Genomic DNA, 26,810 nt, shown 5'->3' on the forward strand with positions numbered 1-26,810 from the left:
CGGACTTGTGAGACAAAAACATCACACATACAAGATGTTTCTTTTCTTACCCCTATCCAGGGGTTATCTTTACTTAGAATAATCAAAAGAATTACAAGCAATCATAATAGCATGAAATGCACAATAATTTCGAATTATTAACCCGCACCAACCAATCCCATTAAAGTACTTGACAGTTAAAAATTGCTTATAACCTGAGTGATTACAATGCGAAGACTCTCACACATGAGTTAACTCCAGCCTTGGTCAGTGATTGAAAATTAGCCCCCTGATTGACTAGGTAACTGACCAGATACCACTCACATTGACGGCAGCACTGACCTCACGTGTTACCGCCATCCTTTACTAGTTTTCCGGATGTGTGCAATTGTCAAGGTCTAAAAGAAAGCGATAGACTTTCACCATGAGTAGGTCTTTCATTCTCTCCTCTTCACAATTCCCAGACAATGCCTGTGAGAACTGTGTCTTTGCAGCTGTGAGATGTTAAAACACACGAGAAAATGTTTTAAATTCGAAAAAGCCTTTTGGGTCGCGAAAAATTGGTCGACCCATGTTTTCAGCCATCTCGAAGCAGTTTGCAATCACAGTTATTAGCAGAAATTCAGCCCAAAAATGCTGTAGTCTTACAGAGGCTGCAGTTTAGCACCACTGAATCTCTGTCAGATACATTAAGTACTTTTTAAATGCAATGAGGGTTTCTGCCTCTGCCACCCTTTCAGGCAGTGAGCTTCAAACCCCATCCACCCTCTGGGTGGAGAAACGTCCCCTCAAATCCCCCCCGAAACCTGCTACAAATGTCTCTGCATTGATCCGCCCTGGTTATCGACCCACTGTAGCGACTTCTTGAGCAGGTCCCTGAAGTCCTGCCAGGTGAAGATGTGGAGGACGGGGTTGATGCAGATGTTGAAGTAGGCCAGGCTGAAGCTGAGCTGGAAGACCACACTGAGCGCCAGGGGCAAGCGCTTGCCGCGCGGGAGGAGCAGATCGACGATAGAATACATGTGGTGGGGCGCCCAGCACAGGAGGAAGGCCAGGATGATGGGGGCGATGAACTTGAAGGACTTGCCGCCGCTGGGCGCCAAGCGGCCCCACCTCAGCCGCAACACGGTGATGGTGTAGCTGGTGGCGATGACTAGGAATGGGGGCAGGAACCCGAGGGAGGAAGCCGGCGAGGCTCAGCGCTCGGTCCCGGGCGTGGTGCCGGCTCACCACTCACTCGATCGTCGCCTGGTTGCCCTTGTCTTCATAGCCCGTCGTGTTCAGAGCGGCCCGCTCCATCACTGGCCACTCGCCCTCCAGCAGGAAGAGATCGGAGCACCGTGTCCACTTGCCCAGGGATACCAATTGTCGGAAGGTGAAGAACGGCGGCGCTCCGGATAGCGGCCACCACCCACACCCCCAGGCTGAGCAGGGTGGCCAGCCGCGGGCTGAGGGTGGGGCAAGGACCAGATGGGCAGCACCACCGAGACGCAGCGGTCCACGCTGACGGCGGCCAGCATCCAGACGCTGGCGTACAGACAGAGCACCTGCACCCCGAAGTGGAGCTTGCAGAGCAGCCGGCCGAAGGGCCAGTGTTTGTCCAGGGCGAGGTCGGTGATGGAGAGCGGGAGCAGCAGAGACAAGGTGAAGTCGGCCACGGCGAGGCTCAGCAACCAGACGGTACAGGACGTTCTCTTCAGCTTGAAGCCGGTGGCCCAGATGACCAGCCCGTTGCCCGACGCACCCAGGATGCAGGTGACGACCTGGATTGCCGTTCTGCAGAAGATCATTGCAACCAAAATGCCGAAATAGCTTTCAGTCGCCGGGACAGGGTGCGGAACCTCGCTGGAGTTGGTCAGCTGAAAATCCTCGGGCTCCGTTTCAGGTGTCCCACCTGAAGAGATGGAGAGGGAGAGAGAGAGAGAGAGAGAGGGAGTGAGGGAGAGTGAGAGAGACCGACTGCAAAAGAGAGAATGAGACAGAGTGAGAGAGAGAGAGAGAGAGAGAAAGGGACGAATCCATTAATGTTGACCCCAGTGTTGCAATCACAGAGAATAGCACACTATTTGACCCTGAAATGAGCTTCCAGCCACATATCCGCAGCATAACTAAGATCGTCTATTTCCACCTCCGTAACATCACCCGACCCCGCCACTGCCTCAGCTCATCCGTTGCTGAAACCCTCATTCCTGCCTTTGCTACCTCCAGACTTGACTATTCCCAACGCTCACCTGGCCGACTTCCCACCTTCCCCCCCTCCATAACCATCAGCTCATCCAAAACCCTGTTGCCCTTCGTGTCCTAACTCTCACCGCTTCCCCCCACTGACCCATCGCCCCCTGTGCTCGCTGACCTACATTGGCTCCCGGTCCGGCAACACCTGGATTTTAAAATTCTCAAATTTGTTTTCAAATCCATCCGTGGCCCACGCCCCCTCCCTATCTCTGTAACATCCTCCAAACCCATAATCCTCACAGATCCCTGCGCTCCTCCAATTCTGGCCTCTTGTGCAACCCCCACCCCCCCCCCCACCCCCTCCCCGATTTCCGTCACTCCATCATCGGTGGCCGTGCCTTCAGTTGCCTGGGCCCCAGCTCTGGATCTCCCTCCATAAACCTCTCCGGCTCTCTGTCCTCCTTTAAGATGCTCCTTAAAACCGACCACTTTGAGCTTTTGGTCACCTGCCCTAATGTCTCCTTATGTGGCTCGGGATAAAATTGTGTCTGATTTGCGCTCCTATGAAGCGCCTTGGGACATTTTGCTACATTAAAGGCGCTATATGAATACAAATTGTTGATATTAAGATGCATTAAAGGAATCTGCAACTGTTCTACCATCACACGCTAGTGGTGTTAACGTGTACCGCGCAGGCCAAGTGACTAATGGTGAGTGTAGCTCTCCCTCAATACTCCCCTCCGACAGTGCAGCTCTCCCTCAGTACTGCCCCTCTGACAGTGCAGCTCTCCCTCAGTACTGCCCCTCCGACAGTGCGGCGCTCCCTCAGTACTGCCCCTCCGACAGTGCAGCTCTACCTCAGTACTGCCCCTCCGACAGTGTGGCGCTCCCTCAGAACTGCCCCTCCGACAGTGCAGCGCTCCCTCAGTAATGTCCTCCGACAGAGTATGTCCCCTGGCTCTAGCCTCTGAAAGCCAGGGGGAAACAGCCTCTCAGCATCTACCCCGTCAATCCCCCTCAGAAACTTGCATGTTTCAATCTGATCACCGCTCATACTTCGAAACACTCCAGACTTTCGGCTCATTCTACTCAATCTCTCCTCATGGGACAACCCTCTCATTCCAGGAATCAACCTGGTACCCTATCGAGCCCCGTGGCAATCCTTAAAGTAGATGGTGATCTGTAGAATTACTGTGTCTGCTGGGCTCCTGGTGGAAGTACAAGACGAAGAGTGGCCGACAGACTCGGCTTGTCTGACCTGCTGGTTTGAAGTCGGAGATTTCTGCCTTCAGATATTTCCTACCTCTCCTATATAGACCAAAGCGTTTACTGACTCTGACATGGCATGATTAGGGAGCTGATGATGTCAGATCCTGTCTCGGCCTTGTACAAACAGCAACATGGCAGATATTGATCGATCAGATTGGAGGCTGCAGTTTAGCAGCACTGAATCTTTATCTGATACAACTGATGTCAACTCTCGCTCCAATCCCACACTGACTCCACCCTTCATAGAGTCATAGAATCATAGAAATATATTGCACAGAATGATGCCATAAGGCCCATCGTGTCCGTGCCGGCCAAAAAAGAGCTATCCAGCCTAATCCGACTTTCCAGCTCTCAGTCCATAGCCCTGTAGGTTACAGCAATTCAAGTGCACATCCAAGTACTTTTTAATGTGATGAGGGTTTCTGCCTCTCCCACCCTTTCAGACAGTGAGTTCCAGACTGCCTCTACCCTCTGGGTGAAAAAAGTTCTCCTCAACTCCCCTCTAATCGTTCTACCAATTACTTTCAATCTATGCCCCCTGGTTGTTGACCTCGCTGCTAACCTGAATAGGTCCTTCCTATCCACTCTATCTCAGCCCCTCATAACTTTATGCACCTCAATAACGTCTCCCCTCAGACTCCTCTGTTCCAAAGAAAACAACCCCAGCCTATCCAATCTTTCAAATCCTCCCTATTCCACACTGATTCGGTTCTCCCAATCCCACATTCCCCATCCTCCCAGTCCCTGGGTATTTATCAGGGGGATTAACGGGCTGGACATGACAATACAAGAAGAGACCAAGCAAGGTCGCAAGACATTTATGATCGAAAGAGGGAGCCAATTTATAAATTAGTCAAACATGCAGAGGATAAAACCTTTGGTGCATATGGATTGCATCCACTCATTATAAAGAAATTAAGGAAGAGATAGGAGAGGCTGTATTAGGTATATCTAAAACATCACTAGACAAAGGAATAGTGCCAGAGGACTGGCGGACAGTTAATGTTATTCCTATATTTAACAAGGGAGATAGCACAAGTCCAAGGAACTATAGACAATTTAGCGTAACATCAGTGGTAGGAAAGTTATGGGAAAATTAACAAATAAAGACTTGCATTTCTATAGCGCCTTTCACCACCTCAGGGCGTCCCAATGCGCTTCACAGCCAATGAAGTACTTTTTTGAAGTGTAGTCACTGTTGTAATGTGGGAAACGCAGCAGCCAATTTGCGCACAGCAAGCTCCCACACACAGCAATGTGATAATGACCCAGATCATCTGTTTCTAGTGATGTTGATTGAGGGATAAATCTTGAACCCAGAGCATCGGGGAAGAACTCCTGTGCTCTTTGTCCAATAGTACCATGGGATCTTTTACATCCACCTGAGATAGCAGAGGGTTTAAAGTCGCATCCAAAAGACAGTATCTCCAACAGTGCGGCACTCCCTCAGTACTGCCCCCCCGACTGTGCAGCGCTCCCTCAGTACCGCCCCTCACACAGTGCGGCGCTCCCTCAGTACTGCCCTTCACACAGTGCAGCGCCAAAGATTCACCACCCTCTGAGTGAATAAACTCTTCTTCATCTCAGTCCTAAATGGCAGACACCTTATCCTGAGTGTATGTCCCCTGGTTCTAGCCCCTACAGCCAGGGGAAAACAGTCTCTCAGACGCTACTCTGTCAATCCCCCTCAGAAACTTGCATGTTTCAATGTGATCACTGCTCATACTTCAAAACACTCCAGACTATAGGCTCATTCTACTCAATCTCTCCTCATAGGACAACCCTCTCATTCCAGGAATCAACCTGGTACACTATCGAACTGTGTGGCAATTCTTAAAGTAGATGGTGATCTGTAGAATTACCTGTGTCTGCTGGGCTCCTGGTGGAAGTACAAGACGAAGAGTGGCCGACAGACTCGGCTTGTCTGACCTGCTGGTTTGAAGTCGGAGATTTCTGCCTTCACATATTTCCTACCACTCCTATAGAGACCAAACCGTTTACTGACTCTGACATGACATGATTGGGGAGCTGATGGTGTCAGATCTTGTCTCGGCCTTATACAAACAGCAACATGGCAGATATTGATCGATCAGATTGGAGGCTGCAGTTTAGCAGCACTGTATCTTTATCTGATACAATTGATGTCAACTCTCGCTCCAATCCCACACTGACTCCACCCTTCATAGAGTCATAGAATCATAGAAATATATTGCACAGAATGTGGCCATAAGGCCCATCGTGTCTGTGCCGGCCAAAAAAGAGCTATCCAGCCTAATCCCACTTTCCAGCTCTTGGTCCGTAGCCCTGCAGGTTACAGCAATTCAAGTGCACATCCAAGTACTTTTTAATGTGATGAGGGTTTCTGCCTCTCCCACCCTTTCAGGCAGTGAGTGCCAGCCTGCCTCTGCCCTCTGGGTGAAAAAGGTTCTCCTCAACTCCCCTCTAATCGTTCTACCAATTAGATTCAATCTATGCCCCCTGGTTGTTGACCTCACTGCTAACCTGAATAGGTCCTTCCTATCCACTCTATCTCAGCCCCTCATAACTTTATACACCTCAATAACGTCTCCGCTCAGACTTCTCTGTTCCAAAGAAAACAACCCCAGCCTATCCAATCTTTCAAATCCTCCCTATTCCACACTGATTCGGTTCTCCCAATCCCACATTCCCCATCCTCCCAATCCCTCAGTTTTTACCAGGGGGATTAACAGGGTGGACATGACAATACAAGAAGAGACCAAGCAAGGTAGCAAGACATGTATGATAGAAAGAGGGAGCCAATTTATAAATTAGTCAAACATGGAGAAGATAAAACCGTTGGTGCATATGGATTGCATCCACACACGATAAAGAAAGTAGGGAAGAGATAGGAGAGGCTGTATTAGGTATATCGAAAACATCACTAGACAAAGGAATAGTGCCAGAGGACTGGCAGACAGTTAATGTTATTTCTATATTTAACAAGGGAGATAGCACAAGTCCAGGGAACTATAGACCAGTTAACGTAACATCAGTGGTAGGAAAGGCAATGGGAACATTAAAAAATAAAGACTTGCATTTCTATAGCGCCTTTCAACACCTCAGGACGTACTAATGCACTTCACAGCCAATGAAGTACTTTATTTAAGAGTAGTCACTGTTGTCATGTGGAAAACGCAGCAGCCAATTTGTGCACAGCAAGATCCCACAGACAACAAGGTGATAATGACCCAGATCATCTGTTTTTAGTGACGTTGATGAGGGATAAATCTTGGCCCCAGGGCATCGGGGAAGAACTCCTGTGCTCTTTTTCCAATAGTACCATGGGATCTTTTACATCCACCTGGGAAAGCAGATGGTTTAAAGTCACATCCGAAAGAGGCACCTCCAACAATCTGTCAGTACTGCCCCTCAGACCATGCAGCTCTCCCTCAGTACTGCCCCTCCGACAGTGCGGCGATCCCTCAGGACTGCCACTCCAACCGTGCGGCGATCCCTCAGTACTGCCCCTCCGACAGTGCGGCACTCCCTCAGAACTGCCCCTCCGACAGTGCGGTGCTCCCTCAGTACTGCCCCTCCGACAGTGCGGCACTCCCTCAGTACTGCCCCTCCGACAGTGCGGCACTCCCTCAGAACTGCCCCTCCGACAGTGCGGCACTCCCTCAGAACTGCCCCTCCGACAGTGCGGTGCTCCCTCAGTACTGCCCCTCCGACAGTGCGCCACTCCCTCAGTATGATGCTCCCTCAGTACTGCCCCTCCAACAGTGCGGCACTCCCTCAGTACTACCCCTCCGACAGTGCGGTGCTACCTCAGTACTACCCCTCCGACAGTGCGGTGCTACCTCAGTACTGTCCCTCCGACAGTGCAGCAGTTCCTGAGTACTGCCCCTCCAACAGTGCGGCACTCCCTCAGTACTGCACTTTTGTGTCAGCCTCGTTTTTTTATGCTCAAGTCCCTGCAGTGGGACTCAAATCCACGATTTTCTGACTCAAAGGCGAGAGTGCTGCCCACTGAGCCACGGTTGACAGGGGACAAGTAGCAGAATGGATCGCAAGCTGGCTGCAAAACAGTAAACAGAGAGTCGGGGTTAAGGGTAAGTTACTCAGACTGGCGGAAAGTGGAACGTGTTGTTCCACAAGGATCGGTGCTGGGACCACTGCTGTTCACCATTTACACAAAGGATTTGGACTCGGGAATCGGAAGTACAATGTCACAATTTGTGGACAACAACAAATTGGGGTTTGTAGCTAACACAAGGGAAGAAGGCGACAACATACAAGAAGACGTTGATAAACTTGCAGAATGGGCGTGTAATTGGCAAATGAGCTTCAATATCGATAAGTATGAGATAAGGAGGCACATACTGTTTGGATTATAAGATTCTAAATGGGGTGGAGGAACTGAGGGATCTGGGGGTTACAGATTCGCAAATCACTAAAAGTAGTGACACAGGTTAATAAAGCCATTAAAAGCAAACCCAACATGGGGGTTCATTTCTGGAGGGATAGAATTCAAAAGCAGAGAGTTTATGTTAAATTTGCAGCCAACCTTGGTTAGACCACACTTGGAGCAGTGTGCACAGTTCTGGTCTCCATATACCTGGATTAGATCACACTTGGAGCACTGTGCACAGTTCTGGTCTCCATATACCTGAGTTAGACCACACTTGGAGCACTGTGCACAGTTCTGGTCTCCATATATCTGAGTTAGACCACACTTGGAGCACTGTGCACAGTTGTGGTCTCCATATACCTGAGTTAGACCACACTTGGAGCACTGTGCACAGTTCTGGTCTCCATATATCTGAGTTAGACCACACTTGGAGCACTGTGCACAGTTCTGGTCTCCATATACCTGGATTAGACCACACTTGGAGCACTGTGCACAGTTCTGGTCTCCATATACCTGGATTAGACCACACTTGGAGCACTGTGCACAGTTCTGCTCTCTATATTACAAAAGTGATATAGTGGCACTGGAGAAGGTGCTAAAACAATTTACAAGGATGATACCTGAAATGAGAGGTTATAACTATCAGGAAAGGTTGGGGCTCTTTTCTCTTGAAAAGAGAAGGCTGAGGGGTGAACTGATAGAGGCCTTCAAGATTATGAAAGGTGTCGATAGATTAGAAGTAGAAAACATGTTTCCACTTGTGGGTGAGGCCAGAACTCGGAGGCATAATTATACGATGGTCACGAATGAATCCAATGGGGAATTCAGGAGAAACTTCTTTACCCAGAGAGGGGTGAGAATGTGGAACTCGCTCCCACAGGGAGGGGTCGAGGCGAGGAGCAGAGATACATTTAAGGGGACGCTGGATAAAGACATGAGGGAGAAAGGAATAGAAGGATATGGTGATGGGGTGAGATGGAAAGGGGAGGGAGGAGGCTGGTGTGGAACATAAACCCCGGCACGGAGCGGTGGGACCCAATGGCCTGTTTCTGGGCTGTAAATACTTTGTAGATTGACCTTAATCTCCAACTGGCCCAATGATCAGCAATGATATAAACTTCCTCATTTTTGACTGGAAACAACAGATCTTGCAATGCTTCTGTACTTTGTAGAATTAAGACACTTGTGGCGAGAGAGGAGGATGTCACAACTCACAGCCAGCTCCTACAAACAGCAACATGGTAAATGAGCAGGTACTTTTTCTTTTGTTCTTATTGTTTGAGGGATAAAAATTGGAGAACTCCCCTCTATTCTTCTTCGAAATAATGGCTGTGGGATCTTTCACATCCCACCTGAGAGGGCAGATGGGGTCTCGGGTTTGATATCTCCTCTGAAATACGGCATCTCCGACGGTGCGGCACTCCCTCAGTACTGTCCCTCCAACAGCGCGGCGCTCCTTCAGTACTCCCCCTCCGACAGTTTGGTGCTCACTCAGTACTGCCCCTCCGACAGTTTGGTGCTCGCTCAGTACAGCACCTCCATCAGTGTGGCGTTCCCCCAGTACAGCCCATCCGACCGTACGGTGCTCCCTCTGTATTGCCCTCTGACAGTGCGGCGTTCCCTCAGTACCGTCCCTCAGACAATGTGGCGCACTCTCAGTACTGCACTTTGGTGTCAGCCGAGGTTTTTCTGCTCAAGTCTCTGGAGTGGAACTCAAACCCGCGCCCTTCTGCCTCAGAGGCGAGAGTGCTGCCCACTGAGCCACGGTTGACAGGGGACAAGTAACAGAAGGGATCGCAAGCTGGCTGCAAAACAGGAAACAGAGAGTAGGGGTTAAGGGTAAGTTGCTCAGACTGGCGGAAGGTAGAAAGTGTTGTTCCACAAGGATCGGTGCTGGGACCCCTGCTGTTCACCATTTACACAAAGCATTTGGATTCGGGAATCAGAAGTACAATGTCACAATTTGCGGACACAGCACATTGGGGTCTGTAGCTAACACAAGGGAAGAAGGTGACACGTACAAGAAGACATTGATAAACTTGCAAAATGGGCGTGTAATTGGCAAATGAGGCTCAATATCGATAAGTATGTGATAAGGAGACCACATACTGTTTGGATTATGAGAGTCTAATGGGGTGGAGGAACTGAGGGATCTGGGTGTGACAGATTCACAATTCACTAAAAGTAGTGACGCAGGTTAATAAGGCCATAAAAAAGCAAACCCAACACTGGGGCTCATTTCCAGAGCGATAGAATTCAAAAGCAGAGTTTATGTTAAATTTGCAGCCAACCTCGATTAGACCACTCTTGGAGCACTGTGCACAGTTCTGGTCTCCATATACCTGGGTTAGACCACTCTTTAGCACTGTGCACAGTTCTGGTCTCCATATACCTGGATTAGACCACACTTGGAACACTGCGCACAGTTCTGGTCTCCATATACCTGGGTTAGACCACTCTTGGAGTACTGTGCATAGTTCTGGTCTCCATATACCTGGGTCAGACCACATTTGGAGCAGTGTGCACAGTTCTGGGCTCTATATTACAAAAATGATAGCGAGGGCACTGGAGAAGGTGCTTAAACAATTTACAATGATGATACCAGAACTGAGAGGTTATAGCTATAAGAAAAGGCCGGGGCTCTTTTCTCTAGCAAAGAGAAGGCTGAGGGGTGAGCTGATGGAGGTGTTTAAGATTATGAAAGGGGTCGATAGGATAGACACAGAGAGGATGTTTCCACTTGTGGGGGAGACCAGAACTAGGTACCATCAAAATACGACAGTCACTAATAAATCCAAAGGGGAATTCAGGAGAAACTTCTTTACCCAGAGAGGGGTGAGAATGTGGAACTCGCTCCCACAGGGAGGGGTTGAGGCGAATAGCAGAGATGCATTTAAGGGGAAGCTGGATAAACACAAGAGGGAGAAAGGAATAGAAGGATATGGTGATGGGGTGAGATGGAGAGGGGACGGAGGGGGCTGGTGTGGAGCATAAACCCCGGCACGGAGCGGTGGGACATAAACCCCGGCACAGAGCGGTGGGGCATAAACTCCGGCACGGAGCGGTGGGACATAAACCTTGGCACGGAGCGGTGGGACATAAACCCCGGCACAGAGCGGTGCGTCATAAACTCCGGCACGGAGCGGTGGGACATAAACCCCGGCACGGAGCGGTGGGGCCCAATGGCCTGTTTCTGGGATGTAAATACTTTGTAGATCGACCTTAATTTCCAACTGGCCCAATGACCAGCAATGATATAAACTTCCTCTTTTCTGAGTGGAAACAAAGTCTTGTAATGGTTCTGTACTTTGTGGAATTAAGACACTTGTGGCGAGAGAGGAGGATGTCACAATGTACAGCCAGCTCCTACAAAACAGCAACGTGGTAAATGAGCAGATCATTATTTTTTAGTTGATGCTGTTTGAGCGATAAATATTGGAGAACTTCCCTCTGGTCTTCTTCGAAATAATGGCCGTGGGAATTTTTACATTACACCTGAGAGAGCAGACGAGGTCTCGGTTTAAAATCTCATCTGAAAGATGGCAGCTCCGAAGGTGCGGCGCTCCCTCAGTACTGCCCCTCCAACAATGCAACACCAGAGATTCACCACACACTGGGTGACGAAATTCCTCCTCATCTCAGTCCTAAATGGCCGACCCCTTATCCTCAGAGTATGTCCCCTGGTTCTCGTCCCTCCAGCCAGGGGGTAACAGCCTCTCAGCATCAACCCTGCCAATCTCCCTCAGAAACGTGCATGTGATCACCGCTCATACCTCTAAACTCTCCAGACTGTAGGCTCACTTTACTCAATCTCTGCTCATAGGAGAAACCTGTCATCCCAGGAATCAACCTGTTACCCTATCGAACCCCGTGACAATCCTTAAAGCAGATGGTGATCTGTAGAATTACCTGTGTCTGCTGGGCTCCTGGTGGAAGTACAAGACGAAGAGTGGCCGAGAGAGTCTGCTTGTCTGGCCTGATGGTTTGAAGTTGGAGATTTCTGCCTTCAGATATTTCCTTCCTCTCCTATATAGACCAAAGCGTTTACTGACTCTGACATGACATGATTGGAGAGCTGATGGTGTCAGATCTTGTCTCGGTCTTGTACAAACAGCAACATGGCAGATATTGATCGATCAGATTGGAGGCTGCAGTTTAGCAGCACTGAATCTTTATCTGATACATCTGGCGTGATGTCACCTATCGCTCCAATCCCACACTGACTCCATCCTTCATAGAATCGTAGAATTAAAGAAATGTATTGCACAGAATGAGGCCATTCGGCCCATCGTTTCCGTGCCGGCCAAAAAAGAGTTATCTATCCTAATCCAACTTTCCAGCTCTTGGTCCATAGCCCAGTCGGTTACGACACTTCAAGTGCACATCCAAGTACTTTTTAAATGTGGTGAGGAGTTTCTGTCCCGACCATCCTTTCAGGCAGTGAGTTCCAGGCTCTCACTACTCTCTGGGTGAATAAAGTTCTCCACAACTCCCCTCTAATCGTTCTACCAATTATTTTCAATCTATGACCCCTGGTTGTTGACCTCTCTGCTAAGATAAATAGTGTTATATATGTCAACTTGTATTTACTCTGTGCCGCCACCAGAGGGCTGATCCCTTGGAGTCCTAAGGGATCCAATAATCCCTTGGGAGCAGATGTACTTAAGGAAGCTTCACAGGTTGGAGAGGCACTCTGGACACCTGCAATAAAAGACTAAGATCACACTTTACTTTGAGCTCACAGTGTTCACTCTGACTCTTTATCCATACACTACAACTAGCAACAAGATACAAATAGCGAACCCAAAGATGCAGAGTACAGTGGGAATCATGGAGAACTTCTCGGAGGGAGGTGATTGGGAAACTTTTGTGGAGCAACTCGACCAATACTTCGTGGCCAATGCATTAGATGGGGAAGAGAGCACCGCCAAACGAAGGTTGATCCTCCTCACCATCTGTGGGGCTCCAACGTATGGCCTCATGAAGAATCTGCTCTCTCCAGCGAAACCCACAGAGGAAATGTACGATGATTTATGCACACTGGTCCGGGGGCATTTGAACCCAAACGAAAGCATTCTGATAGCGAGGGGCCGGTTCTACACATACAAAAGTTCTGAAAACCAGGAAGTGGCGAGTTATGTCGCCGAGCTAAGACGTCTTGCAGGACATTGCCAATTTGAAGGACATTTGGAGCACATGCTCAGAGACCTTTTCATACTTGGGATTTGACACGAAACCATACTTTGCAAACTTTTGACTGCAGAGACCTCAACCTTGAGTGAGGCCATAGCGATAGCCCAGGCGTTCATTGTCATCAGTAACTATATAAAGCAAATCTCTCAGCACACAAGTGCTGCTACAAGTACTGTGAACAAAGTGAAGTTGTTTTCGAATCTTAATGTACAGGGTAGGTCACACATACCTGCAGCTACACGTCCGCAGATGTTTCAGATTCCACCATCAAGGGTGATGAATGCAAGGCCATTAACAACTTGTTGGCACTGCGGGGGTGATCATCGTTTCCATTCATGCCGATTCAAGGAGTACGTTTACAAGGGCTGTGGAACAATGGGACAACTCCAACGAGTGTGCAGGCGAGCTGCAAAGCCTGTTCAATGTGCAAACCACCATGCTGCAGAGGAGGACAGATCCACGGAGGATCATGATGAACCAGAGCCTCAGATCAAGGAGACAGAGGTAATGGGGTGCACACTTTCACCACGAATTGCCCCCGATAATGCTGAATGTTGAACTAAATGGACTCCCGGTGTCAATGGAACTGGACATAGGTGTGAGGCAGTCCATATTGAGCAAAAATACTTTCGAAAGGTTGTGGTGCAACAAGGCCTCAAGGCCAGTCTTAACTCCAGTTCGCATAAAACTAAGAACTTACACGAAAGAATGACACCTGTAATCGGCAGTGCTGCCGTAAAGGTCTCCTATGATGGAGTGGTGCACAAGCTACCACTCTGAGTGGTACCTGACGATGGTCCCACGCTGCTCGGCAGGAGCTGGCTGGGAAAGATACGCTAGAACTGGGATGACGTTCGAGCGCTATCACCCGCTGATGGCACTTCATGTGCCCAGGTCTTAAACAAATTTCCTTCGCTGTTTGAACCAGGCATCGGGAAATTCAAAGGAGCAGAAGTGCAGATCCAGCTAATTCCAGGGGCACGACCCATTCATCACAAGTCAAGAGCAGTACCGTACATGAAGAGAGAAGGGCTGAGATCGAACTAGACTGGCTGCAAAGAGAGGACATCATTTCCCCGATTGAGTTCAACGAGTGGGCCAGTCCTATCGTCCCATGCCTCAAGGGAGATGGTACTGTCAGAATCTGTGGTGATTACAAAATAACTATCATTCGTTTCTCCCTGCAGAACCAATACCCACTACCAAAAGCTGACGACCTCTTTGCAATGCTGGCAGGAGGAAAGATGTTCACGAAGCTGGATCTTACTTCAACGTACATGATACAGGAACTGGAGGAATCATCGAAGGCCCTCACATACATCAACATGCACAAAGGTCTTTTTGCTTATAACAGATGCCCGTTTGGAATCCGATCGGTGGTGGCGCTATTCCAGAGAAACATAGGAAGCTTACCATGGTCTTCCAGGATGATATTTTGGTCACAGATCGGAACACCTGCAGAACCTGGAGGAGACCTTCATCAATGACCTCCACAGTATCCACCCAGCCGTCATAATGATGAAAGCAATAGCCAGATCCCATGTGTGGTGGCCCGGTATCGATGCAGACTTAGAGTCCTGCACTTACAAATGCAATACATGCTCGCAGTTAAGCAATGTTCCCAGTGAGGCGCTGCCAAATTTATGGTCTTGGCCCTCCAAACCGTGGTCTAGAGTACACATCGACTGTGCAGGCCCATTCTTGGGTAAAATATTCCTCGTGGTTGTAAATGCGTACTCCAAGTGGGTTGAATGTGAGATGATGTCGACTAGCACGTCCGCTGCCACTACTGAAATCTGCGGGCCATATTTCCCATCCATGGCCTACCTGATGTCCTGGTGAGTGACAACGAGGCCATGCTTTACCAGTGCTGAGTTCAAAGAACTCATGACCCATAACGGGATCAAACATGAGCCATCTGCCCCGTTTCAACCAGCGTCCAATGGTCAGGCAGAGAGAGCAGTGCAAAACCATCAAGCAAGGCTTGAAGAGGGTAACTGAAGGCTCACTGCAGACTCGCCTATCCCGAGTCCTACTTAGCTACCACATGAGACCCTACTCACTCACTGGGATCCCACCTGCTGAATTGCTCATGAAAAGAACACTTAAGACAAAGCTCTCATTAGTTTTCCCTGATCTACATGAACAGGTAGAGAACAGGCAGCTTCAACAAAGTGCATACCATGATAGCGCAAATGTGTCACGCGAGACTGAAATCAATGATCCTGTATTTGTGTTAAATTATGCACAAGATCCCAAGTGGCTTCCCGGCACTGTCATGGCCAAAGAGGGGAGCAGGGTATTTCGGGTCAAACTTTCAAATGGACTCATTCACCGGAAACACTAGGACCAAATCAACCTCAGCTTCACGGACTATCCTGAGCAACCCACCTTCGACCCTACCTTTTTTAATCCCCCAACATACACACCAGCAGTAATTGACACCATGGTTGACCACGAAGCAGAACCCATTACCACAGCACCCCAGCAGGGCCTAACACACTGGGCAGCCCAGCAAGGCCAGCTGCAGAACAGCCCAGCGAGGGGCCAACAAATGATCCAACAATACCAACTTTCACACCGAGACGATCAATCAGGGCAATAAGAGCCCCAGATCGACTCACATTGTAAATAGTTACACTATTGACTTTAGGGGGGAGTGTTGTTATATATGTAAACTTGTGTTTACTCTGTACAGCCACCAGAGGGCTCGTCTCCTGGAGTCCCAAAGGATCACATAATCCCTTGGGAACACAGTTATTTAAGGAGGCTTCACAGGTTGGAGAGGCACTCTGGAGAGCTGCAATAAAAGACTAAGGTCAAAGTTTGCTTTGAGCTCAGTGTTCAGTCTGACTCTTTCTCCACACACTACAAATAGGTCCTTCCTATCCACTCTATCTCAGCCCCTCATAACGTAATACACCTCAAAAAGGTCTCCCCTCCGCCCTCTCTGTTCCAACGAAAACAACCCCAGCCTCCCAATCCCACATTCCCAATCCTCCAATGCCTCAGTATTTATCAGGGGGATTAACAGGGTGGACATGACAGTAGAAGAAGAGACCAAACAAGATAACACGACTTTTAAGATAGAAAGGGGGGAGCTAATTTTTACATTCCACCTGAGAGGGCAGACAGGGCATCGGGTTTAAAGGAGTGGATGGAAGCAAGGTGGGCATGGGTGCTGGGTAGGATGGGTGCTGGGTGGGGATGGCGGACCAATTGAACAAGTACTTTGGTTCGGTATTCACGAAGGAGGACACAAACAACCTTCCGGATATAAAAGGTGTCAGAGGTTCTAGTAAGGAGGATGAACTGAGGGAAATCCTTATTAGTCGGGAAATTGTGTTGGGGAAATTGATGGGATTGAAGGCTGATAAATCCCCAGGGCCTGATGGACTGCATCCAGAGTACTTAAGGAGGTGGCCTTGGAAATAGCGGATGCATTGACAGTCATTTTCCAACGTTCTATTGACTCAGGATCAGTTCCTATCGAGTGGAGGGTAGCCAATGTAACCCCACTTTTTAAAAAAGGAGGGAGAGAGAAAACAGGGAATTCTAGACCGGTCAGCCTGACCTCGGTAGTGGGTAAAATGATGGAATCAATTATTAAGGATGTCATAGCAGTGCATTTGGAAAGAGCTGATATGATAGGTCCAAGTCAGCATGGATTTGTGAAAGGGAAATCATGCTTGACAAATCTTCTGGAATTTTTTGAGGATGTTTCCAGTAGAGTGGACAAGGGAGAGCCAGTTGATGTGGTATATTTGGACTTTCAGAAGGCTTTCGACAAGGTCCCACACAAGAGATTAATGTGCAAAGTTAAAGCACATGGGATTGGGGGTAGTGTGCTGACATGGATTGAGAACTGGTTGTCAGACAGGAAGCAAAGAGTAGGAGTAAATGGGGACTTTTCGGAATGGCAGGCAGTGACTAGTGGGGTATCGCAAGGTTCTGTGCTGGGGCCCCAGTTGTTTACATTGTACATTAATGATTTAGACGAGGGGATTAAATGTAGTATCTCCAAATTTGCGGATGACACTAAGTTGGGTGGCAGTGTGAGCTGCGAGGAGGATGCTATGAGGCTGCAGAGTGACTTGGATAGGTTAGGTGAGTGGGCAAATGCATGGAAGATAAAGTATAATGTGGATAAATGTGAGATTATCCAATTTGGTGGTAAAAACAGAGAGACAGACTATTATCTGAATGGTGACAGATTAGAAAAAGGGGAGGTGCAACGAGACCTGGGTGTCATGGTACATCAGTCATTGAAGGTTGGCATGCAGGTACAGCAGGCGGTTAAGAAAGCAAATGGCATGTTGGCCTTCATAGCGAGGAGATTTGATTACAGGAGCAGGGAGGTGTTGCTACAGTTGTACAGGGCCTTGGTGAGGCCACACCTGGAGTATTGTGTACAGTTTTGGTCTCCTAACCTGAGGAAGGACATTCTTGCTATTGAGGGAATGCAGCGAAGTTCACCAGACTGATTCCCGGGATGGCGGGACTGACCTATCAAGAAAGACTGGATCAACTGGGCTTGTATTCACTGGAGTTCAGAAGAATGAGAGGGGATCTCATAGAAACCTTTAAAATTCTGATGGGTTTAGACAGGTTAGATGCAGGAAGAATGTTCCCAATGTTGGGGAAGTCCAGAACCAGGGGTCACAGTCTAAGGATAAGGGGCAAGCCATTTAGGACCGAGATGAGGAGAAACTTCTTCACCCAGAGAGTGGTGAACCTGTGGAATTCTCTACCACAGAAAATTGTTGAGGCCAATTCACTAAATATATTCAAAAATAAGTTAGATGTAGTCCTTACTACTAGGGGGATCAAGGGGTATGGCGAGAAAGCAGGAATGGGGTACTGAAGTTGCATGTTCAGCCATTAACTCATTGAATGGCGTGGCAGGCTAGAAGGGCCGAATGGCCTACTCCTGCACCTATTTTCTATGTTTCTATGTTGCTAGGTGGGGATGGTTGCTGTGTGGGGATGGTTGCTGTGTGGGGATGGGTGCTGGGTGGGGATGGGTGGGGATGGCTGCTGGGTACCTGTCTGTCGTAGTTTCCTTTGTCCACACAGTGTTGAGTTGTTTGTGAGTCTGAATGTGTCTTGAACTGCTGCCTATATCTGTTTGTGTCACTGACACTGCTCGGGTCCCATTGATTATCTCTCGGTTTCTGTCAGCGAGAGTTGGGATGATTCACTAAAATTCCCGGCTCCATTCCACATACCGAGGTCCATCACAAAAAGGATCTTCCAAACCCTACCTGAATTATAAAGGTTCCTTGCCCCTATCCCATCGAACACTCCCAGGGCAGGTACAGGGGGTTAGATACAGAGTAAAGCTCCTTCTACACTGTCGCATCAAACACTCCCAGGGCAGGTACAGGGGGTTAGATACAGAGCAAAGCTCCCTCTACATTGTCCCATCAAACACTCCAAGGGTAGGTACAGCATGGGGTTAGATACAGAGTAAAGCTCCCTCTACACTGTCCCATCAAACACTCCCAGGGCAGGTACAGGGGGTTAAGTACAGAGTAAATCTCCCTCCACACTGTCCCATCAAACGCTCCCAGAGTAGGTACAGGGGGTTAAGTACAGAGTAAAGCTCCCTCCACACTGTCCCATCGAACGCTCCCAGGGCAGGTACAGCACGGGGTTAGATACAGAATAAAGCTCCCTCTACACTGTCCCATCAAGCACTCCCAGGGCAGGTAACAGCACGGGGTTAGATACAGAATAAAGCTCCCTCTGCACTGTCCCATCAAACACTCCCAGGGCAGGTAACAGCACGGGCAGATTGAGGCACCAATCTGTTACTTAGTGATATTTCGGTCTGTGCCCTGTCTAATTGCTCTCTCCTTTCCCTCCTCTACTCCTCTCTCTTTCACATTCGTCCCATCACTCCGATCTCCCTCTCTGTTTCTTGTTTAATCTCGCTGTCTCTTGTACTCACTTTCGCGCTCCCTCTCTCTCATACACATTGCCTCGCCGTTCCACTCTCTCTCTCTCTCTCACTCCCTCTTCCTTTCTCTTTTTGTCTCTCTCTCTCCCCCCCCCCCCACTCTCTCTCTTTCCATCTCACTCTCTCAGTCTATCTTTCTCCCTCTCTGTCTCTCTCTTTCTGTCACTCTCTCTCTGACTGTAGAACTTGCAGTGCAGCCGGCCGAAGGGCCATTGGAAGTCCAGGGCGAGTTCGGTGATGGAGAGCGGGAGCACCAGAGAGAAGGTGAAGTCGGCCATGGCGAGACTCAGGAACCAGATGGTGTTGGCCGTTCTCTTCAGCTGGAAGCCGGTGGCCCAGATGACCAGTCCATTGCCCGACACGCCCAGGACGCAGGTGACGATGCAGGTGACCATGGTGAAGGCGCGGATCTCTCACCAGATGCTGGAGTAGCCTTCAGTCACCGGGACACAGTGCGGAACCTCGCTGGAGTCAATCAACTAAAGATCCTTGGGCTTCATTTCAGATGTCCCACCTGAAGAGATGGAGCGAGAGAGACAGAGCGAGTGAGAGAGAGAGAGCGGTAGAGAGAGTTAGAGAGAGGGATAGAGAGCGAGAGACAGAGAGGCGAGAGACAGAGAGAGAGAGAGAGAGGGAGTGTGAGAGAGAGTGAGAGTAAGTGAGGGAGGGAGAGAGATGGAGAGAGAAAGATAGGGAGTGACAGAGAGACAGAGAGAGAGAGGGAGAAATACAGGGAGCGTGTGAGAGGAAGCGAGAGAGGGAGCGTGAGATAGAGAGAGGGGACGAGACAGACAGAGATAGTGAGGGAGAGAAAGTGAGGGAGCGAGAGCGTGAGAGGGACCGAGAGAGAGGGTGAGGGAGACACAGAGAGAGAGGGAGCGAGAGAGCAAGAGAGCGAGCGAGAGAGAGCACGTGAGCGAGGGCAAGACAGACAGGAAGTAAGAGACAGAGGGAGCGAAAGAGTAGTAAAGGGAGCTAGAGAAACCGAGAGAGGGAGAAAGTGACAGAGAGCGAGTGAGCGCAAACGAGAGAGACAGAGAGAGTGAGGGGGAGAGAGAGTGAAAGTGAGGGTGAGAGGGAGAGACAGAGACAGAGAGAGGGAGACAAAGAGAGAGCGAGAGCGAGGGAACGGGAGAGAGAGAGGGGGCGAGAGAGAGGCAGAGAGAGAGAGAAAAAAACAGAGATAGAGGGGGAGTGAGAAAGATTCCGAGAGATAGATAGATAGAGAGAGAGAGTCAGCGAGAGGGGGCAAGAGAGACACATAGATAGAGAGAGAGAGTGTGTGAGAGAGAGAGAGAGAGAGAGAGAGGGAAGAGTCCATCAGTGTTGACCCCAGTACTGCAATCACGGAGATCGACACTCTATTTCCACCTCCATAACTTCACCGTCTCCTCCCCTGCCTCAGCTCATTGGGTGCTGAAACCCTCCTGAGTACCTTTGTTCCCTCTGGACATGTCTATTCTAATTCTGTCCTGGCCAGCATTCCTAAATGTGAGCGCATCCAAAACTCCCATCTTTTAACTCACACCGAGTCGCGTTCACCCATCATCCTCCCCAACCCCTCGCCCCCCTCCCCATTGCTCGCTCATCTACATTGGCTCTCATTCTGGCAATGCCTAGATTTTGAAATTCTCATCTTTGTTTTCAAATTCCTCCATGGCCTCCTCGCCCCCTCCCTCGCTATATCTGTAAACTGTTCCATCTCACAGTGCGGTGGTCCCTCAGAACTGACCCTCCGACAGTGCCGCTCTCCCTCAGTAATGCCCCTCCGACAGTGTCGCTCTCCCTCAGTAATGCCCCTCTGACAGTGCCGCTCTCCCTCAGTAATGCCCCTCTGACAGTGCCGCTCTCCCTCAGTAATGCCCCTCTGACAGTGCCGCTCTCCCTCAGTATTGCCCCTCTGACAGTGCAGCGCTCCCTCAGTATTGCCCCTCTGACAGTGCAACACTCCCTCAGTACTGACCCTCCTGCAGTGCGGCGCTCCTTCAGTAATGCCGTGTTAGACTTTTCTCATGGGTTTCAAATACCAAGACTTAAAAGAACACTGGAATTTTCCAATACAATGGACTGCACTAAAAAGATTAAAACAACTATAAATTCCTTGTTCAACACTGCTGAGTACAGGTCCGGAAGTATCAATGAAACTGCAAATTCTCCAGCTTACCGACTTTAAATTCAACTTCGCAATATATATGCCTCGAGTTATACAGTTACATACAATTAAAACAAGTAATTCCTTCTCAATATCTATGCCTCTAAGTTAACTAGTAACTCACAATCTTTCTGGCAATAACTGTGCCCAAACTGGCTTACGGATAATTCTGTGGGTGATCCGTCCGACCTTCCATGTCTTTGGCTGGCTGGCCTCTATCACCTCCCGTCGGTGTTCATCTCGAAGATCCAGAGAGTGAGCAATCTTTTGTCCTGCTTCATTTCTTCTCCACATCCTACTGGCACCTCACGGTAGGTATCCTGCTGACCAGTTCTGGTTGGCTCGAGATAACATCGCTTTTGTTGATTGGCCCATTCTGATGCCCGCCTTCCTGTATGAATTCACACTGCTTGTCCCATCGCCCGAGGTTTCATTGAGCCTGTTTACAGACGCTTTTTTTTCATCTCCCATCGGCGTTCAGTCCACACTTAAGTGTCTCTCATGTACCTACATTTTCCACAGTACTCTGAGAAGATGAACAAATTGCAGCTAACACTTTAGACACCACGTACATAAATATAGCACGTCGAGAAGACCGACATAATCCACCCAACGCTTTGTGCATCACAGACAGGAAGTGTAAGAAAGTACATGTTAAAATACATATAAATACATTTAATGGCTCCTTACCGTACCATTACCGTACTCCCTTCGCCTGATCAAAATCCTTCTGTGGTGGCTTCCATTTGCATGCCTGACCTGGAAATATCCATTCCGGCATTAGCAAACTGATACATGCTACCTGCACGGGTTAGATACAGAGTAAAGCTATCTCTACACTGTCCCATCAAACACTCCCAGGGCCGGTGCCGCACGGAGTTAGATACCGAGTAAAGCTTCCTCTACACTGTCCCATCAAACACTCCCAGGGCAGGTACAGGGGGTTAGATACAGAGTAAAGCTCCCTCCACACTGTCCCATCAAACACTCCCAGGGCAGGGGGTTCGATACAGAGTAAAGCTGCCTCTTCACTGTCCCACCAAACAACCGCAGCGTCGGAATGTATAACCCGCTCCCCATATTATTTCATTATCATTTAAGAAACAGTCCATCTTTGTCTTAAATTTATTCAATGTCCCGGCTTCCACAGCTCTCTGAGGCAGTGAATTCCGCAGATTTACAACAAGCTGAGAGAAGAAATTTCTCCTCGTCTCAGTTTTAAATGGTCGGCCCCTTATTCTAAGTCTATGCCCACTAGTTGTACTCTCCCCCATCAGTGGAAACATCCTCTCTGCAATCCACCATGTCAAGTCCCCTCATAATCTTATACGTTTCGATAAGATCACCTCTCATTTTTTTGAATTCCAATGAGTAGAGGCCCAACCTTCTCAACCTTTCCTCATAAGTCAACCCCCTCATCACCAGAATCAACCTAGTGAACCTTCTCTGACCTGCCTCCACAGCAAGTATATCCTTTCGTAAATATGGAAACCAAAACTGCACGCAGTATTCTAGGTGTGGCCTCACCAATACCCTGTATAACTGGAGCAAGACGTCCCTGCTTTCATACTCCATCCCGTTTGCAATTAAGGCCAAGATTCCATTGGTCTTCCTCATCACTTGCTGTACCTGCATAGTAAATGTAGTGGACTGGTTGAGCCGAATGGCCTGTTTCTGTGTCGTATATCCTATGTGGATGTAGATGTGTGTAGGTTGAGGTGTGATCTCAAGCCCGGCAATAATCTCATGGTCTACAGGGCTGTAGTGATACCCACCCTCCTATATGCTTGAGATACATGGACTCTGTACAGTCGGCACCTCAAAGCACAGGAGTAGTACCACCAACGCTGCCTCCACAAAATCCTGCAAATCCTATGGGAGGATAGCCGCACCAACGTCAGCGTTCTCTCTCAGGTCAACATCCCCAGTATCAAGGTGCTGACCACACTCGATCAGCTCCACTGGGCGGGCCACATCATCCACATGCCCGATGATAGACTCCTAAAACAGGCACTCAGCTCCGAGCTACATCACGGCAAGCGAGCCCTAGGAAAACAGAGGAAACACTTCAAGGACACCCTCAAAGCCTCCTTGAATAAATATTACCTCTCCACCGACACTTGGGTATCCTTGTCCCGAGACCCACGCAAAGTTGAGGAGGAGCATCTGGGAAGTTGCCAAACACCTCGAGTCTCTTCCCCGGGAGCACGCGGAAGCTAAGTGCAAACAGCGGATGGAGCGCACAAGAATCCAAGGACTCCACCCACCCGTCCCTCCAAACACGGTCCACACCAGACACCGCCTGTGACAGAGACTATGTGACCTGTAACCTGAGAACTTGTGTTAGTGTGGAAGCAAGTCATCCTCGACCCGGAGGGTCTGCCTAAGAAGAAGAAGAGATGTATGTAATACATATCGTCATTGTAGTGTTTGCCTTTATTTCAAAGGGGATAGAGTATAAAAGTAGAAAAGTCCTGCTACAACTGTACACGGTATTGGTGAGGCCACACCTGGAGTACTACGTACAGATTTAGTATTCTTATTTACGGAGGGATATACTTGCATTGGAGGCAGTTCAGTGAAGGTTCATGAGATTGATTCCTGAAATGAAGGGGTTTTCTGTTGAAGAAAATTTGAGCAGGTTTGGCATATATTGGAGTTTAGAAGAATAAAAGTTGATCTTCTTGAAACATATAAGATTCTGAGGGAGTTTCTCAGGGTAGATGCAGAGAGGATGTTTCCCCTTGGGGGAATCTAGAACTAGGAGGCATAGTTTCAGAATAAGGGGTCACCCATTTAAAACGGAGATGAGGAGGAATTTCATTTCTCAGAGGCTTGTGAATCTATATAACTCTCTACCCCAGAGAGCTGTCGAATCTGGGTCAGTGAATGTATTTATGGTGGAGATAGACAGATTCTTGAAAGATAAGGGAGTCAAGGGTTATGGGGAGCGGGCAGGGAAGTGGAGTTGAGGCCAAGATCAGATCAGCTATGATCTTAATGAATGGCGCAGCTGGCTCGAAGGGCCAAATTGCCTACTTCTGCCCCTATAATGTTATTTTATATGTGTGTTAGTGTCTGTGTTCCTGTGTCTGCGTGTGTGTTACCGTGTTTTTTTTTTGTATAAGACTTACATTAAATAAGACAGGTTTTAGCGTGTAAAGTTTATGTATTTTCCCTACACTGTACAGAGATGGACTTATGAGACAAAAACAAAACAATCTCAGGATGTATATCACCCACCCCTATCCAGGGGTTATCTTTACTTAGATTAATCAAAAGAGATACAAGCAATCATGTAAGCATCAAATACAAAATAATTTCTAATTATTAATTTGCAGCGACCTATCCCATTAAATTATTTCTTAACTGTTAAACATTGCTGATTACCGAAATCATTGCAAAGCAAAGGCTCACACCTGAGAGTTAACTCCAGCCGTGGTCAGCGATTGGAAATTAACCCCCTGATTCACTTGGTAACTGAGCAGGTCACCAATCGCTTGATTACAGTACTGCCCTTATGTGTCACAGCCATTATTACTGTTTTTTCTGGATGTCTGCCACCGTGTACTTAATTGTGTAGATGTAAAACATAGGGAAAGTATTTTGCAATGACTATGTCTCTCATTCTCTTATCTCCTTATTTAAGCTCTATCACCATTCCCAGACAATGTCTTTTTGCAGCTGTGAGATGTTAAAATTCTGGAGAAAGCCTTTTGAATGCACAAAGCCTTTTGGGTCTCTGCAAGTGGTCAACCCAGGTTTTCTGCCATCTTGGAACAGTTTGCAAGCACAGTTATTAGCAGAAAATGAGAGAAGGCAATGCTGTCATCTCACACATCCTGAAGCGACTCGAACTTTTCGAATCCCAGTCACTAGTAGTTCAGTTCGTAATCCTCTCCTTTCGTTAGTGGTTCCTGTGTCAGTCTGAGCCACTCCTGCTGCTGGCGTCTCCTGCTAACACTGCAGGTGATTATCAGACAATACAACACCATCCCTCGCTGCACAGAGACCAACACATGCGAGACAACCCATATCCAAGGAGGAATTTCGCTGTTCCTTACAATGTCCCACCAGGACGATTCATCAACAATTTTAGACACTTCTTAATGTAGTTCACAATTTTTCTAGATCAGTGTATAATAATGGCTTTGCGATTGTTTAACACATTTCATTGTCTCTGCCAAGTGTTCCGGTGGAGCGGGGATGTCATAGTCAAATTGCGCCATGTACTGGTGAGATTGCTCCTTTAACTCATCTTCTACAGCAATATCTACTTGTCTGTGCGGATAAATGGTTAATGAAACCCGCGCCCCAAGTCTCACAGTTTGGGCTGGGGTAAAGCAAAAAGTTCCCGTCCCGCTGGGACAAGTCAGTTTGGCACCATGCTGGTATTCCCGGTGTATGATGGTAACACAGTATTCGCCCTTCGCTTTATATGCAGATCGTACGGGGAAAATGTTGTCCCGCAATTACCAGCACGGTGCAGGGCCATGTTATACCATCCCAATTAAACACGCACACTGGGGCTGCAGGTTCTACCACATCGTAGGGACAAGTGAACGTGTCCCCGAGGTTGAGCACACCCTGTTAGGTCTGGGGTTACCCATGTTGTCCCATCTACCCACGTCACATACTGCGGGGCTTCAATGTATCCGACGAAATGGTCTCCCTGAAGTAATCCTACGTTCTCTACTCGGAACAAAGGATTTGGGGCTATTTTCTCAGGCATGATTGGGTAATAACCTCATGTCTCTGACAGGGTGATGTCGCTCTGTTCCTGTAGACCACACGCGTGCCTCACCGGGTACACCTGTACCAATCCTCTGACGTGGCAGCGTCTGAGTCAGTTGGTAAGTGCACAGCATCCTCAGATATCGATCAGTTGTCCACGAGGGGAGCTTTCCCTCAGCAATATGCTGTAGGTTTTCTCGAGCTCGTTCCACTAACCAAGATCCATACCTTACACGTACATATCACGTTGGCAGGCTGTAGATAGTGGGGTGCTGCAGGGATCAGTGCTGCGGCCTCAGCTACTTACAATCTATATTAATGACCGAGATGAAGGGACCGAGTGTAATGATTCAAGTTTGCTGAATATACAAAGCGAGGTCGGATAGTAAGCTGTGAGGAGAGGACAAAGTGTCTGCAAAGGGATATAGATAGACTAAGTGAGTGGGCAGTAAGGTGGCAGATGGAGTTTAATGTGCGGAAATGTGAGATTATGAACTTTAGTAGGAAGAATAGAAAAACAGAACATTTGTCTAAATGGTGAGAAATATTTAAATGTTGGTGTTCGGACAGATTTGAGTGTCCTTATCCAAGAGACACAGAACGTTAGCATGCAGGTACAGCAAGCAATACGGAAGGCAAATGGCATATTGTCCTTTATTGCAAGCGGGTTGGAGTATAAGAGTAGGGAAGTCTTGGTAGAATTGTACAGGACCTTGGTGAGACCACACCTGGAGTACTGTGCACAGTTTTGGTCTCCTTATGTAAGGAATGATATACTTGACTTGGAGGCGATACAACGGAGGTTCAGACAACTGATTCCTGGGAGCAGAGAGCTGTCTTATGATGAGAGATTGTGAAGAATGGGCCTGTACTCTCTAGAGTTTAGAAAACTGAGAGGTGATCTCATTGAAACATACAGAATGCTTACAGGACATGACAGGGTGGTTGCAGGGAGGATATTTCCCCTGGCTGAG

At 48.5% G+C, this 26,810-nt stretch overlaps 2 protein-coding genes across 2 annotated transcripts in view; one reads left to right on the plus strand and one right to left on the minus strand.

Annotated features, from left to right (window-relative positions):
• LOC139240408 (chemerin-like receptor 1) overlaps positions 1-26,810 on the plus strand; it is a 311,315-nt gene that overhangs the window by 231,031 nt on the left and 53,474 nt on the right. The window lies entirely within an intron of this gene.
• LOC139240340 (chemerin-like receptor 1) lies at positions 715-19,345 on the minus strand. The gene is made up of 3 exons (XM_070868810.1): positions 19,129-19,345; positions 1,397-1,873; positions 715-1,132 (listed from the first exon to the last, which is right to left on the minus strand). The coding sequence occupies exons 1-3, from the start codon at positions 19,343-19,345 to the stop codon at positions 789-791; spliced, it is 1,038 nt and encodes a 345-aa protein (XP_070724911.1). The 3' UTR covers positions 715-788.

Source organism: Pristiophorus japonicus, chromosome 31 (assembly GCF_044704955.1).
Source record: "Pristiophorus japonicus isolate sPriJap1 chromosome 31, sPriJap1.hap1, whole genome shotgun sequence".
Taxonomy (NCBI): Eukaryota; Metazoa; Chordata; class Chondrichthyes; family Pristiophoridae; genus Pristiophorus; species Pristiophorus japonicus.

Bases quoted from the DNA above. Each gene is read 5' to 3' on its own strand.
- LOC139240340 (XM_070868810.1), bottom strand. From the start codon at position 19,345: ATGGTCACCTGCATCGTCACCTGCGTCCTGGGCGTGTCGGGCAATGGA. The intron at 1,874-19,128 runs GTCAGAGAGAGA...CCATCTCTTCAG, and splicing joins GCTGCACTGCAAGTTCTACA to GTGGGACACCTGAAACGGAG. The intron at 1,133-1,396 runs GTGTGGGTGGTG...CCCCATTCCTAG, and splicing joins CCACCCTGCTCAGCCTGGGG to TCATCGCCACCAGCTACACC.